Source organism: Pantherophis guttatus, chromosome 3 (assembly GCF_059756535.1).
Source record: "Pantherophis guttatus breed Tessera chromosome 3, ASM5975653v1, whole genome shotgun sequence".
Lineage (NCBI taxonomy): Eukaryota > Metazoa > Chordata > Lepidosauria > Squamata > Colubridae > Pantherophis > Pantherophis guttatus.
In genome coordinates this window covers 100,248,900-100,265,560 of record NC_142065.1, presented here as the reverse complement: position 1 = coordinate 100,265,560, position 16,661 = coordinate 100,248,900, and the positions used below count along the sequence as shown (strand labels likewise).

General features: G+C 36.9%; 1 protein-coding gene across 4 annotated transcripts in view; it reads right to left on the bottom strand.

Annotated features, from left to right (window-relative positions):
* The window catches only part of TPR (translocated promoter region, nuclear basket protein), a 61,539-nt gene extending 45,099 nt beyond the window's left edge, over window positions 1–16,440 (bottom strand). For all 4 annotated transcript variants that reach the window (XM_034409609.3, XM_034409611.3, XM_060690104.2 and 1 more), the window contains exons 1-12: window positions 16,108–16,440; window positions 13,644–13,748; window positions 13,076–13,149; window positions 11,598–11,694; window positions 8,200–8,303; window positions 7,169–7,333; window positions 6,840–6,932; window positions 6,083–6,163; window positions 5,736–5,823; window positions 2,640–2,780; window positions 1,646–1,737; window positions 988–1,185 (exon numbers count right to left, since the gene is read on the bottom strand). In XM_034409609.3, coding sequence (XP_034265500.2) covers window positions 988–1,185; window positions 1,646–1,737; window positions 2,640–2,780; window positions 5,736–5,823; window positions 6,083–6,163; window positions 6,840–6,932; window positions 7,169–7,333; window positions 8,200–8,303; window positions 11,598–11,694; window positions 13,076–13,149; window positions 13,644–13,748; window positions 16,108–16,258 — 1,389 coding nt within the window. In that variant the 5' untranslated portion in view covers window positions 16,259–16,440. The remainder of the gene's footprint in view (window positions 1–987; window positions 1,186–1,645; window positions 1,738–2,639; window positions 2,781–5,735; window positions 5,824–6,082; window positions 6,164–6,839; window positions 6,933–7,168; window positions 7,334–8,199; window positions 8,304–11,597; window positions 11,695–13,075; window positions 13,150–13,643; window positions 13,749–16,107) is intronic.
* Window positions 16,441–16,661: the final 221 nt, after the last annotated feature.

Sequence of the window (16,661 nt, the reverse complement as noted above, 5' to 3'; positions counted from 1 at the left end):
GTAATAAATTAGCATTCTTTTTTTTTTACGTTATACGAAAGTTTACTAAAATCATCTCAAAGCAGCTAATATAAAATAATAATATCCCCTTAACTTAATTAATAAAATATATGGACTGATTCAAATAAGAGTAGTAATCAAATTATTGTTCAGAAGATATATTTTAAATTGCTTGTGGGATGCCCAGGGAGAAGCAGCATACATAAAGAAAGCATTTTACGGTTATAGAGCATCAGACAAGATGGCTTTTCAAGTTGTGGAGGTGAATATAGATAGCAAGGACATAGTCAACTAAAGAAGATGGCCTCTGGGAAGGCTCTGAAATAGGAGTATGTTCTGTCTAACCTATTATTACATTACTCATCACCTCAGGTCAATGGTTACATAATTAGCAAGGAGGAAAAACAAAACAACATAAGGAGCTGGAGCTGGAAGAAATCATTTAGGTTATAAACTGATCCTCTGTTCCAAAATTTTGCCACATTCTTGACAAACTAATTACAGAAGAATTTTAAGGAGTCTTCAAACAATATTAAGCAGTGAGCCACACCATCACTGAAATCACACAAAGCAAAACGTGATGGGTGGTAATACCATAAGATACACTGCTTGTTTAGATAAACATAAACAACCAAAAAGCGAGTTTGTCAGGAACATTGTTAAGAGTTTGAATCTATATGCATATAGACATTCTTATTTATGAAACTTTTAAATCTGAAACCTCTACATGAAGTCTGAAGTGTTACCATCCACTGAAAGCAACATTCTTTATCACAAAGTACAGGTCTAATCCCCCAAATCTGTTTTCTGTTTTCATTTTCATTGATGTATACTATAAATCCTCCATTAAATTTTGCTCTGAAATCAGAAGCTGATGAATTGCAAATGAAAAATAGTTTATTGTTGAAAAACAGTGTGGGATCCTAGAGTACCTTTGCAAAGGTTGTTATATTTTGTGTCTGAACTTCCCTTACGTTTTATACTGACCTTCATAGCTTGCTCAAGTTTACCAGAAAGACTCGCCACTGCCTTTTGGGAGCGTTCGTATTCTTCTCGCTGACGCTTCAGAATGGGTGCCTTGGCTTCCACTTCCTGCACTATTTCATCCAAATATTTATTGATCCTCTTATTCTCTAATTTTTCCAACAGCAGCTGATCCTGAGCTTCTACGTAGGCATTGTAAAGCTGTGGTGAACAAATCAAAATAGGCAATCATCCTGTCCATGTTTTTTATCCAAAAAGAATTTTTCAATGTATCATTCAGTTATGTGTTTGAGGGGCTTAACCATCCGATATAATCAATCTGGACTTGTTACCCTCCCTAACAGCCTATCCACAGAGAGAAAGAATCTAAAACAGTAACAAGTAATTTGTCCAAAATGAATTAAAGTACTTCTGTAAATTATAATCCAGTTTTAAATATTAGTAAGGAACACATTTCTTATTAAAGAACACTACATTTATATATATTTTCTTCCTTTTTCTATGTGGATTATATGGCCAGGGATATCATATGAGGATAATCCCAAATACTACTTATTGACATTGAAAAGAAATTTCTGTTTAAACACTATTCCTGTGAATGTTGCTACCATCAAATACATGAACTTGTAAAGAGTACAAATATCATTCATTTAATTCCTACCTCAGTTAATTTCATACCAGGCTTGACCACTTTTGCAACAGCAGCAGCTGTAGGCGACATAGCTGCCAGCTCATCCTCTGAAAGTATGGCTCCTGGAAAAGATTAAGGTCATAGCACATTTTTTAAAAGGTGGTCATTTATGTAATAAGCAATTGAATTAAACAATCTTCCTCTCAACATATTTTTAGCATATTAACTGTGCTCCGATAACCCAAATAACACAAGCTGCATGGAATGAGCCTAAGATTTCTGAACCCTTTGTAGGCTCATTCCAAATGCTGATTAGGTTTAATGAGGATTCATTTAAGAAAATTTCGAAGTTGAATATCAAAAAGGTTACCCATGATTGACATTAACTAGAAGCTCTTGGGCAACACAATATAACAAGCTATATTAACCAAAAGCTTTTGAACTTCTCCTGGCTGTGCAATGGAAGTTGGAAAGAAGAGCACCTATGTCCAGAAAAAAGCCAAGGGCGCCTCATGAAACAATCTTAAACTATAGTTTGAATGAAGACATTTAGGAAACTTCAGACTCCATTTATTAGAACTATTCCGCAATCTTGATTCAAAGAGGAAAGAACGATATTGCATTTGATTTAAGTAGGTATGTCTGTGCTCGTGGTACAGTCCAAATCATCTCTTCCCCTTGAAATCCAGATCTTTGCATAGCCTTACTCGGAGGTCAGGCTCACAGTTTCAATTAATTATAACTCTTGCAAACTACAAATTGAGATTATTAGTTTACATATTAAAAACAAAAATGACCATGAATATTGCTCAAAAACGTTCCTGTTATAGCAAGCTCGTGATTTCTGGGAAGACAATAATTTAAAAAATTCACACAAAGGACAGCAATTTGTTTTCAAAGCATTTTTGGTTATTTCATTTTTAGTACTACAATCATATATACTACAATGAAATCAGTTAATCAGTTAATGGTAATGCTGAGTGCCCCAAATTTTAAACTGTCCCTTCCCTAGTAGTTACCGGACCTTTTCGCTTGGTAGCCGAAACTAGATCATTTGCATTGTCCAACTCTTTCTCCAACTTGCTAATTTTCTCCTTCAGTTCTTTTTCAACTGTAGCCTTTACTTGCTCCATCTCAGCCAAACGATCCTGTGTTTCTTTGTTAGCTGAGAATGGCAGAAAAATACATTGGCAGCAAGTTACATGCATGTTCTATGGAAGATCATGTGATTGATGACAATAAGACAGATACTTCCATTTTAGTAATCCACTTCACATTATTATTGGCGATGAAGAAAAACTAAAAAAAAAAAAGCAGACTTGCATTGCCCAAACAGTATCTTCCCTCTTCCCAAGGCAAACAGCAAATATCTTTTGAAAGTGAGCAAGCCAAAAACAGAATATATATAAAAAGTAAGGCAAACAGATGAAATAACTAGCATTTGTTAATGGAAAAGGAATTCTATGATGTTTGTGGCTATGTCTTGCTTTTTTTGTGACTATAGGATTGGGGAGGAGTTGGAAAACTTTTTTTCAACTTAAAGCCAATACTGATTTTTAAAATGTTGCTTTATTGCCATTTTAGACAGTAACAACCACTATGACAAGCCATATTTTGGAAACATATAAAAAGTGACTTATTTCATATTGCCCTTCTTTGGCATACTTAAAGTAACTTGAGGCCTAGACTTGATTTTCAACAAATTAATTGGCAGTTTGCAGAAAGCAGGAAGAATAAGTGATAAAGCCTCAATCAAAATTCTAAATTCTGACTTTCAGTTTGGTGTTGCGGCAAGACAGTTGGGGAATTAGCCGGCTCCGACAAGCCCTGCGAAAACCCCGGCTGATGAACCACCACCGATGGGTCTTTGGACCAGAACCATCCTGCAGGGACAGGGAAGAAGGAGAGGCACCTCAGACGACCAAGAGGAACAGGCAAGTTCCTCAGAGGTTGGAGGGAACTCTCTATGACTCGGCGGTGGGGGGCAGCAGCCATGGCGGCTGCCACGAAGCTGGGACAACCGGATCAAGTATTGAGCAGGAGGAAAGTGGAACGGAACAGAGTTTTTCAAAGCCAGATGAGTGACAGCCAACCCAGGCTTGTAATAACATCAAGGGAAACATCTTTTAACTACAAGATCCCTAGCAATAAAATAGCGGCTAAGGAGCCCGGGGGCAAAGAAGATTTTGAAATGTAACTTTAAAGAGACAAAAAACTTGATAGAAAATTGATTTTTGAATAAAAGTAATTGGAAACATTAAACATTGAGACATGGTCAAAGGATTGGAAGAGTTTAAATTTGGACTGGACTTTAATAAAAAGATTTGATACTTTTAAAAATAAAAATAAAAAGAGAAGCCAAGTAAGATTGTTATGTAACTGAAACAAGATGGATACTTGTTAAACAATTGGAAATTGTGGATTGCAGAGAGACACTTTCTGGAGTAAAAAGGAACATTGCAACTTGGTTTTTGTTTTGGGAAATCGTGAACTTTACAGATAACAACCGTGAGAATTTGTGGAGGATGATTTTTTGTCTGCAGGCGGCTTGACTATGGGGGAAAAAAAGAAAAGAGGAACCACAACAGAACTCCTACAATTGGGATAACATCAATTTAAAAAGAATAAAATGGCGCAGGAATAGAGAAGGAACAAATTGATGTATTTGACTTGGAATGGAAATAAGAAAAATAATTAAAATGCCACATGGAGGACAAAATTAGAGGACATCGAAGCTGAAATGAAGTATACGCAAGCAGACAAGAAAATGAAGAAACAAGACATAACGGCTAGAAATAAAGAAAACAAAGACAACGTAATTAAATATGAATAAGTAATGCACAGGTGGATAGTAATAATAAAAAGGAGGTTTTTAGAGACTATATTCTGAAAAACAATAGTTATAAAGATGATTACACTGGGATTAACAGTGAAAGAATTGGGGAATATGGGGTAAAATAGAAAAGTCCAAGACTTTGATCTACAAAATAACTATATTGAGATTAATGATGGTTAACAGAAATATGAGAAGAATATGTTACAGATACTTAAAATTGAAATATGGATGGAAGCTATAATATATGAGAAACAGACTATGTTAAAAGAAAATATATCAATGGACATAATGAATCAATTTTTATTAAGTTGTTACATGGTATTACTTGAGAATAATTGATGACTATAAAAACTGGGATATTGTTTAAATACCTATAACAATTGCAATAATTTGAATATTTTCAATAACTTTAATATTTTAATATTTTCAATATTTTTGATAATATATCTATCTAAGCAAAAAAGAAAAGAAGATTGAAATAATATAGGACTATGAATTACAAATAAGAATTACTCAAACTGGTTTTTATACAAATGGTATGGTTAAAGAGAGAGAATTGTGGGAAATAATTCAAAAATTGTATTGTAGTCTTATTTGAATTAAGAACTATGTTTCAATGTTAAATTGCTATATTTTTGGGATTAGAGATAGGATCTAAATTTGGTGAAGTAATAGGAAAATAAAGATTTATTGAGCATTATACGAAGTAAAAATGTGGGAAGTTTTAGAAAGGGAAATAAGATTTTGAAACATAAACATGTTTAACCTGTATTCTTAATAGGATTTAGCCTAAGAATTGTGAAATGTATTATGAGGTATTAATTGAGATTTAAAATGGATTAATAGAAGGGTAATTGTTTTGATTAAATAAATAAAGAGTAAACTTTTTATAAGATGGTAATAGGGGAGATAGGTGATTTAAGATTAAGTATTGTTAATAGTGAGGATTTAGGGTAAGAATTGTGAAATGTACTATGAAGTATTAATTGAATTAAGATTTAAGGGGGGTTAATAGAAGGGTAATTGTTTTAAGTAAATTTGATTTATTTTTTTTAAAGATGGTATTAGTTGAGATAGGTGAGTTAAGATTAAGAAATAAGTGTTTTGGCAAAATAGAATATATAAAATTTTGTTAAAGATGGAAAAAAAAAACCCTGTATAAATTGATGACCAGATCAGGGCTCTGTTCCAAAAAGATGTAATTTGTATGTTGGAAAAAAATTTTTAAAAAAACTTTTTGCAAAATAAATAAATAAATAAATTCTTCAATGATATAACCCTTACCTTCACCAGCCTCTTTGAGAAGTTTGTGCAGCTCCTCCACTGCCTGAGTCAACTCATTACTCTTTGCTTCCAAGTCATCTGCAGCACTCTAAATACAAAGTATTGTAACTGAGCCGGGAGATAGTCATATTTACTAAGAAAAATGTGCAGTTCTTTAAAAGCTAAAGCCTATGGAAGTGGACACAAGTTGAAACCTGTAAGATACTTCTGGGAACATGAAGTAGAATTTGAACAATATAAAACTCATAGCCCCAGTTTGCTGATCCAAACTGACACCATGCCTCCTCACATAACTATCCTCTTCTAAATACAGAAGATGAAATCATGAACAAATAGTGAAATCTTACCTTGTATAAATTAGATAACTTGATATGGGCATTTAGTTCATTGTGGAATCTCTCTTCCATACTAGCTTGTTGCTCTTTTGCCTAAAAAAATAACATACATATTTAATCTCTAAAGTTTGAAACAATTAAAGATAAAACAACCAATACATTCTTTTACTCCTAAAACAATTCAATACTTTAAAAATGCTGAATGATTTAAAATGGAATAAAGGATATAGTCTTTAACACTAGTAACATGAGATAGTTTTCAACTAAATTCCCACCAACTGTTGCTTCCATGTATTCTGAAATACCATAATACTATGCTCTAAATATGCCATACATTTCACTGCATTTTTCAGAATACAGATAGTTCTCACTGGGATTGGCAACTCCATCACTAAGCAATAATAGTCATAAAGGGAAATGTCACATAGCTTCACCAACTTATGTTAGTTCAAGCTGTAGTTGAATGTGATCATGTGACTTGAGGACCTGTGATGGGTGCAACATCAAGGACTGGTCTTAAATATCCTTTTTCAGCACTGTTGTAATTTCAAAGTTACTGAACAAGTGGTCAGTAAGCAAGGACCACCTGTATATGTGTAATACAAGAAACTAATAAAACATTTCACCTCCAAGACTATATACATCCTTCCTTGGGAAAAAAAAGTGGTGCTCTTTAAAAGATCCTTTATATGAAAATTATGAATGGAAGCAAAACTATCTCAAAATTTGGTTGTCCCAAAAAAAATTCAAGCAAAGCAATTATATGTACCTCTTTTAATTTTTCCAAAAGATCTTCCACATGTTTTTGCAGATTGCCATTAGATTGTTTTAGTCCAGTGACTTGTTCTTCCAGTCTGGAAACCTAGGTGTGTGATACAAGATAAACATGAACCATTTTTATACTTAAGATATATGGCTTTTCAAAGTTGGAAGGCTAGAACATTACAATGAATTAGAATACTTTATATACAAGAAACATTTCCAACTGTGACTTTTGATTACATTTGCTACTATAAAAGCAGGTTAAAAGGAGTCTACAAGCCTAGCACCTGGTCTGCCATAGTAATATTGATTAGATTGAAAATTGATTTCCTCTACCTCCTCTTTCTTGTTCTCCAGGCCATATTTGAGTTCCAAGATTTCAGATCCTTTTTCTAGACCAAGGACCAAAAGCTCATCTGTTTTTGCCTTCAGTTCAGTATTCAGCCAAGTGTTCTGATTCTGTAATAGTTCCTTTTCTTGTTCCCACCTCTGCTCACGATGCTGTAAATATAATTTTAAAATATATGAAATGTATTTATTCCACACTTTTATAAAAAGCTAAAGAAGTTGCTCAAAGATATACTACAATATAGAACAGAAGTTTTATCAAGATATATTTGGGGGCACTTCATATCAATCAAGTCTATGTAGTTTCTTAATAGGATTTTGTAGGTACTATACAGAAAGATATCCAACTGAACTCAATAGCACTTGGTTCACCCATATTATGATGTCTGATGCTTAACTAATTCAGTAAACTATGGTTAAATAATTCTTCTATTTATGAATGTATCAATGAGGATTAAAGTATTCTTAAGTATGTATATAACTCAAATAAACTATTCAAACACAATCCTGCTATGACTTATACCTATTTTTTAAATTTTGAATTTGCCTATCTACCTCATGCTGGTTGTAGGCACTCCTACCCCTTCTCTGTAGCTTTTTTTTTCTAAGAACAAGCTATTGAGATTCAGTGGCATACAGAATGCAGGGGCATTCTATATACAAAAAGAACAAGCAAAGCAGGAATTTAAGCTTCTGAAAATGTTAACATGCCTGTTTTTTTAAAAAAAAAATCAAATCAAAAGGAAAGACGCAAAAACACAGGACCCAAAATTTCAAACTTATGCCCTCTGGTATCATCACATCACTGCTATTAAGCTTTTAAAAAATGGGGGAAATGTCACAATATGCTCAAATTCCCAGAACATAATGCACTTCAATTGTGAGAGAAGTGTTATAGGATTGTTAGAGATATCTATAACTTTTAAGAATGAATAACTGAAATAAGATGTTAGAACTGCAATACCCTCCTGTCTACTGTTGAACAAAGGATGTCTCACTAACAACTTCCCAATACTTACTTTTACAGAAAAGGCTGATGTCTGAAGCTCATCCAGTTTTAACTGAAGCTCTATTTTTGCAGTGTTTGTTGCTGTAAGTTTCTCATTCAGACGTTTAACATCCTCTGCAAAAAGAACACAAATAAGACCATGTTAAAATGCCCAAAGTGAGCTGACATAACCGATGTTAAAATCAACTTTCCTAAATTGAGCCTGATCCAGTTTATAATCAATTGGTTACCTTTTGTGACATTTATTTTTTGACTGTCCTCCTTTCAAGTTTCACATCAGATACATATCCACTGAAATTTAACCACCACATATAATCTAATACCCTGACTTCCAAAGCAGAATCTCTCTTGACCACTTTCCCACATACTGCTCATCCTCAACGATCAAAACAACTTCTTGAGTGTTTCCTTCAACAGAATCAGTCAGCAGTTAACTGCATAACAAAGACAGGAAAGGCATCTTGCATCTCTCCAAAATGTTTCACTTTGAAGATTTACTCCCATTGTATTTATTTACAGAATATGTATGCCACATCAATTGTAAACATGTTACTACTTTTCTGGCAGAAATAATTGGGCACAAAAAAAGCACCAATTTGCATAAGCCAGCATTTTGGGGGGGGGGGGGGGCAGAGAAATGCCCCCTTGGATTTATGTAGCACCTATCCTCTCAGGTTATTATCAGAGACATCTTTCTGGGTGGCAATGTACAATAAGAGCATCCTGTAGCAAGTCATGTAAAACTGTTGATAACAACTGTAGCCATGAAAAAGGATTCATAGCCGCCCTGTTTAGGGTGACCCACTCCCTTCTTCGGGGGGGGAGTGCGGGAAGATCCCTTGCAGGGTCGTGCTGAGGATTTTGTGCAATTCCTGCACGATAAAGTCGCTCGGATTCGGGATGGCTTGGACTCCGATTGGATGAGTCCACGGGAGGAGACGAGGGCAGGTCTTGAGAATGTTATCTGGGAGGAGTTTGATCCTGTGGCTCCCGAGGATGTGGACAGGGTTCTGGGTAAGATTAGTGCCGCCACGTGTTTATTGGACCCGTGTCCCTCCTGGTTGGTACTGGCCTCCCGGGAGGTTACACGAGGCTGGCTCCAGGGGATTATAACTGCTTCTTTGAGCGAGGGTGCCTTTCTTGCCGCCTTGAAAGAGGCGGTAGTGAGGCCCCTCCTCAAGAAGCCTTCCCTGGACCCGGCTGAATTAGCCAACTATTGTCCGGTCTCCAACCTTCGTTTTGTGGCGAAGGTTGTTGAGAGCGTGGTGGCACGACAGCTTCCCCGACACCTGGATGAAGCTATCTATCTGGACCCGTGCCAGTCGGGCTTCAGGCAGGGGCACAGCACAGAAACGGCATTGGTCGCGTTGGTGGATGATCTCTGGAGGGCTCGGGACAGGGGTTGTTCCTCTGTCCTAGTCCTATTAGACCTCTCAGCGGCTTTTGATACCATCGACCATGGTATCATGCTGCGGCGGTTGAGGGGGTTGGGAATAGGGGGCACCGTTCTGCGGTGGTTCTCCTCCTTCCTCTCCGACCGCTCACAGTTTGTGTTGGCAGGGGGACAGAGGTCGACCTCGAGGCATCTCGCATGGGGAGTGCCGCAAGGATCGGTCCTCTCACCCCTCCTGTTCAACATTTATGTGAAGCCGCTGGGTGAGATCATCCGTGGTTTTGGGGTGAAGTGTCACCTGTACGCTGACGACACTCAGCTGTACATCTCCACCCCAGACCACCCCAACGATGCCCTTGATGTGATGTCTCGCTGCCTGGAGGCCGTGCGGGTCTGGATGGGGAGGAACAGGCTCAGACTCAACCCTTCCAAGACCGAGTGGTTGTGGCTTCCGGCGTCCCGATATAGTCAGCAGGTGCCATCGCTGACTATTGGGGGTGAATCTTTGCCCCCCACAGAGAGGGCTCGCAATCTGGGTGTCCTCCTGGACGCACAGCTGTCTTTAGAAGAACATATGACGGCCGTGGCCAGGGGGGCCTTTTATCAGGTCCGCCTGATTCGCCAGTTGCAGCCCTTTCTGGATCGGGACGCCTTGCGCACAGTCACTCATGCCCTTGTTACCTCCCGGTTGGACTACTGCAATGCTCTCTACATGGGGCTCCTCTTGAAGAGCACTCAGAGGCTCCAACTGGTCCAGAATGCGGCCGCGCGGGTGGTTATGGGTGCAACCCGTTGCGCCCACGTGACACCCCTCCTGCGCGAGCTGCACTGGCTCCCAGTGGTCTTCCGGGTGCAATTCAAGGTGTTGGTTACCACCTTTAAAGCGCTCCATGGCATAGGACCCGGGTACCTTCGAGACCGTCTTCTGCCACCAATAGCCTCCCACAGGCCAGTCCGCTCCCACAGAGAGGGTCTCCTCAGGGTGCCATCGGCCAAGTCATGTCGGCTGGTGACACCCAGGGGGAGGGCCTTCTCTGTGGGAGCCCCAGCCCTGTGGAATGAACTGCCCCCGGAAATTTGTAAGATTTCTGACCTCCGGGTATTTCGCTGCGCACTCAAGACCCTATTGTTCCGCCAGGCTGGGTTAGCAACATAATTTTAAATTGGATGTTTTAAATTTTGGGGGTTTTAAATTAAGCCAAATTTATTTAATATTTTTAAATTATTTTAAATTGATGTTTATTCTGTTTTTAATTAGGCTGTACACCGCGCTGAGTCCTTCGGGAGAAGGGCGGTATAGAAATAAAATTATTATTATTAAAAATTATTATTATTATTCTTTGCCATTCTTGTTGCTAGATTTAATACCATCCCTGCATAGAAGAGGTTTTGTCCATTTGTGGAAGAAACAAGTAGTTTCTGGTCAGCTTCTGTATTCCCTCTTTTATTTAAACTGGTATGGCAGTTTGATTTAATAACATCTCTACTAATTCATTTTCATGCCAGCTCAAAAGAGGAATGAAATCTCCTTTCAGTGCTGACAAGCCTCCAGATATTTCTAGGGAAGGTATCATATTTAATGTTAATAATTTAATAATGCTAATAAATTAATAATGTTAATAGTTTTGATACTAAATGCTTAACTGAATAGCAAGTACATGAACTTCAATACTTTTCTTTATGCAGCTATGCAAAATTTTTGGTATTTATAACTTCTTTTTGGTTTTATAGTACATTTGTTGGCATTTTTGTCGTAATTTTTATTATCGTGCAAACATTTTGACATCTTTCATGGTGATAGTTTGAATAGTATTCCATATTACTTCATCTGACATTTTTTTCAGTAAACACCAAGTTCACTCTGGGTTGGTCTCTACTATTTAGCTCAAAAAAGAATTACAACTTCTTAAAATGTTACCAATTTTAAGAATTCCCATTGTCAGTTTAATCTCTGTGTTCCTTGTTCTTTTTAAGTCAATGAAAGATTGAGACAGTCTTACAACACAGCCTTTTACCATTTAAATGTTCCAGTTCTTGAGCTCTTCTTTCACTTGTTCGGACTAAATCTCTCTTCTCTGCTTCCAATTCTTCTCTTGCTCTGGTGAGCTGACTCTAAAAACAAAAAGGAAACAAGAATGGATTCATTCTCTATTGCTTCTGAGGGTAGAAGCAGAACCCAAAAGACAAAACAACCAGAAATTAGGTTTAGATTTGAGATCTAGAAACCATTCTTGACTGAATAAGATGTCAGCTAGTGATACAAACTACAACATAAAATGGCAAGTTCATCATTGCTGAAGGTCTTCAAGCAGAAGCTGAATAATCATTTGCCCAACACTTCTAGTAATTTCTGCACTGAGCAGGCTGGATTCAAGGTCCTGTCCAGTTCTAGATGCCAATACTGCACTAGTTTCTACAAAAAACTACTACTAACTACTTCTTCTTCTTCTTCTTCTTCTTCTTCTTCTTCTTCTTCTTCTTCTTCTTCTTCTTCTTCTTCTTCTTCTTCTTCTTCTTCATCATTATCATCATCATCATCATTATTATTATTGTTGTTGATGTTCTCAAGTATTAGTTTGATAATTATGAGAATTTAGGTAGAGAATCTGAGAATGGTCACAAGAAATGCATATTATAGTTGTTTCTTAGTCCAACTAAAAATGCTGAAGCCTATTTCTCTAAACTATTCTCTCAAACCCAATAATTTGAAGAACTATCAGCAGCTATAGGAATTGTCCTAGATCTAAAATCACAGATTTTAGATAAGATCCTGCAAATACAGTAACTCCATCCTTATGTAACATGAGAATATATCAGGCTCCATTTCTACTATAAGTGACTGTAGTAAAATAACCGAATAAAGGTCTTATGAACTGAAGTCAATGATTACAGCACAAGCCTCATATTGTACCTATTTTTTGCTAGCTGCATGGGCTAAAAAAGTCATAAAATTTGATTACATGAGAAATAATATAGCCCCAAACTGATTTCATCAGATATGTAGACGACTAAAACTTTTAGAAAATGTGGCAAAACGTTGCATTTATTTATTTTAAAAGAGTATATTATCCATTTAGCAATTGTATAAAAATGCCAATATTAAAAAAATAAAAGTGACCAAAAGAAAAAAAAAAGAAAAAGAAAAAATAGTATGGATGTAGAACACCAAAAGTGGATATTGAATTTCTTCTGGTCTTTACAAATTTTCAGTGGATAGCGCCAGTCTAATCTAATAGTTAATGCACTAAAATTAGAAATCAGGAAACTGTAAATTCTCGTCCCACCTTAGACATGAAAATCAGCTGGGTGACTTTGGGCCAATCACTCTCTTTCAGCCCAACTCACCTCATGGGGTTGTTGTTGTGGGGAAAATAAGAGAAGGGAACTGCCTTGAGTTATTTTAAAAAAAAAATCAGGATAAAAAAATACAAAATGGGCACAAATTACAATTCTGAATGCTTCTTGTCACATGTGTAACTGAAAGCATCCATACCTGTATGGCCACATTGTGATCTTGAGCAGCTTCCAGTTCCTTGTTTTTCTCAGTTAACTTCTTCAATTGCTCATCTGTAGAGTATTCAAAAGGAAGGCCATTTTCATTTGTTTATTACAATAAACCACTTAATAGCAACACCATGATCAAACAATACCCTTTCCTATCCCAAGGAATACTCAGACTGAAGATTCATTTCAAATATTTCTCAATCACAGATAAGCTATATAATTCTAAAAAAAAAGTTCTTTCCATTATAAAATCCCCACTGCTGGTTTGGGTAATTTTAAGCTTATGCACCAGCTGGAAGCCACATTCTTCTTATATATGAGACTTTACATACGCCTATTGAGGGGCATTTATTGTGAAATGTAGCTTTTTAGTACTTAGATTTACAGTCTTCACTCATAATATCTTGAACAGTAAGTGGTATAAAAATGATTAGAATCATAAATAGCACATTGTTCATTTTCTAAAACAAAACTTTTCAGTATTTGTCTTAAATTTCATACAGACATGTAACTACAGTAATATTACTTTGTGACCCATTTAACAATGTTATACTTACTAAGCTTGGTGAGCTCTTCTCGGAGATTCTGACATTCCTGTGTTTCATTAACAAGCCTCTCCTGACTCTGAGCCAGTCGTTTTTCAACTTCAAAGTATTGTTGCTCTGCAAAACACCCATTAATACATTTCAGTATTATCCCTTGCAGGAAAATAAATAAAAATGTAACTTTTGCACCTTTGGTCTAGTGGTTAAGACATCAAGCTAGAAACTAGGAGACTATAAATTCTAGTCCCGCCTTAGGCATGAAAACCAGCTGGGTGACTTTTGGCCTAGGAAGAGGAAGACGTATTAGGTGTACTTACTACCTTATTTATAAAAATAATAAAGGTGGGATAAAAATAAATTTTACATGCACCATTTTCTCTCTTGCTATGTCTCCATATCCAGTTAGGATATATAAACTGTTTCTCCAAAATTTGCCATTATTTTTTCCTCACAATTCAAGTTGGCTGAACACAATCATTCTCTAGGTTTGGGAGAATCCAACTGTATCCACATCAGCTCTGACATTATGATCAAGGAATTTTACACATCTCTCTAAGTACAGTATATGTAGGATTTTTTCCTAAATTGATTTCAATGAAATTGTTAAGATAATGAAAGAGCCAGCAACCTTTGGTAGTCTCATATTTATATAAGCAATACAATGGATGTTGTATAATACCCAGCCACAGACAAAACATCTGGAATTTAGAGTTAAATGCGACATAGTTAAACAAGACATAGTTATAAAAAATTCTGATAAGCATGAGTACAATCAACACATCTATACAGATAGTCCTAATGTTATGACTACAACTGAAGCCAAAATTTACGTTGCTAAGGGAGACGTCTGTTAAATGAATTTTGCCCCATTTTATGACCTTTCTTGCCACAGTTGTTAAGTGAATCATTGCAATTGTTAAGTTAGTAACACAGAATTACCGTAGTAAAATAGCTTTGGCTTCCCTATTGACTTTGCTTGTAAGGTCGCAAAAGGAGATTACATGACCCTGGGACACTGCAACCATCATAAATGTAAACCGATTGCCAAACGTCTAAATTTTGATCACATGACCATAAGGCCATGCTGCAATGGTCATTAAGTGTGAGAAACAGTCATGTCACTTTTTTCAGTGCCAATATAACTTTGGTCACTAAATGAACTGTTGTAAGTTGAAGACTACCTATATAAATCTTTACATTTTGAGAATGTAAAGCTTTTGAAGATGGATATTGAATCTTAAACTGATGGCTAATAATGGTTATTTGTACTTTTTGGATGTAGGTTAATTTTTAATTAAAGGAAAGTTGGTGATACACTCAAAAATCTAATACAGTACATTAATCAACAATAAGGTGGAGAAGACTGTATTTCAGTAACATCTGGAAAAATTCTCCCTGCTCTAAACAGGAGATAATAATGTGCAATATTGCTAGGAATGTGTGAATATTTAGAACTTTTATTTTCAGAAGTAGAACTTACATAAAGAACCATACCCAATGAATCTAACCTTATGTATAGATTACTCTGGATACAATCTAGTGCCTGGCTTTTAACAAACCAATGTTATTTTAAAAATATCACAGGTGAAATGTTTTTATTTAGTTATTTGGAGGATTTATATGGCCACCCACTCATTTTCAGTGACTCTAGTCTAGATGGCATACAAAAAATTAAAATACAATATACAAAGGGTATAACGATTTCTAACTAGGTATCACACAATTTTTTTGCCAGTTCAAGAACTCCATACACAATGAACTGAATACTGTATTTATTATAGATTGGGTTTCTCTTTTTCTTTTGAAGATTGCCCCCAAGTACTTTCAATCAGCTTATCATCAATGTATTTTTTTTTAAAGGGAGGGGGGAGGACAGGAAAGAAAATTGCAACTAGAGTAACACAGAACACCAACCTTAACTCTTTAAGGCAAACTGCTTCATAGGATGGGAGATATAGGTTGCTTCTCACATGTTCTGAAAATTGAAATGGATGTCTAAACGTATTAAGTAGGTGGGACGATGTCCCATCTATCTACTGAAAAACAAGCCTTAGTAAATAAATTTCATGACTCTTAATATGACTCAGTGTGCACGCAACTGCAGTCACGCTGGCTGAAATCTGGTATAATACGATCCCTCAAAGTGGCAACATCCTAACTCAGTATCTACTGAGTAATTTACTGTTAAAAAATGAAGGTTGGCTCAAGTAGCCCTTGGCCCCATGCGGTACCATCTTATATATAAATGTATCTGACTACAATATCCATCACTGCAGCTAACACAGCGCATGGTGAAGGGAAATTCAATGCAACAGAGAACAGCAAATTGGTGTTTGTCCTTTTAGCTTCGTTCCTTTGTGTGAAATGCCCAGCACACTGGAATAAAGGAATTCCTCCCAATTTTCCCTCCTCTGCCCTCTTTTTTTCAGACGTTCACGCAGGAAAAAGATGGGACCGCCGGCCCCCCACAACTCACCGCTGTCCACCTTGTAGCGCTCGTGCCTGGTACGGAGCCCGTCGATCTCGCTCTGCTGATCGGCCAGGAATCGCTCTAACTTGCCCTGCACGGCTTTGGGCAGCTTGGTCAATTCAGCGCGCTCCAAAACCTGCTGCAGAACCGCCGCCATTTTGGACGGCCCGCAGAAAAACACCTCTTTCCATGCAACAACTCCCGCCCCCCCCCCCCACCGCCCCAGCTGGGGTTGTTTTTTTTTTTTAACTCTTCGCCCCGGAAAGGGCAGAGCGGGAAGATGAGAAAGCGCGTCACGCGGCCGAAGGGCGCACGCGCGTCGTGTGGCCGGCGCACGCGCAAAGCGCAGCAGTGCCTAGGGCTAAGCTACAGTACTATAATTAATATATAATTAATATATAATTATAACATTGATTATACTATATTATTAATTATATATAAAATTATATATAAAATTATTAATCCTATAATTAATGATGAGATCAGCTGTTGTGAGCTGTGAGCGTAGTTATGTGGCTGCTTCGGTTCAGCGACGCGAGGAGCAGCTTACCCCAAATTCA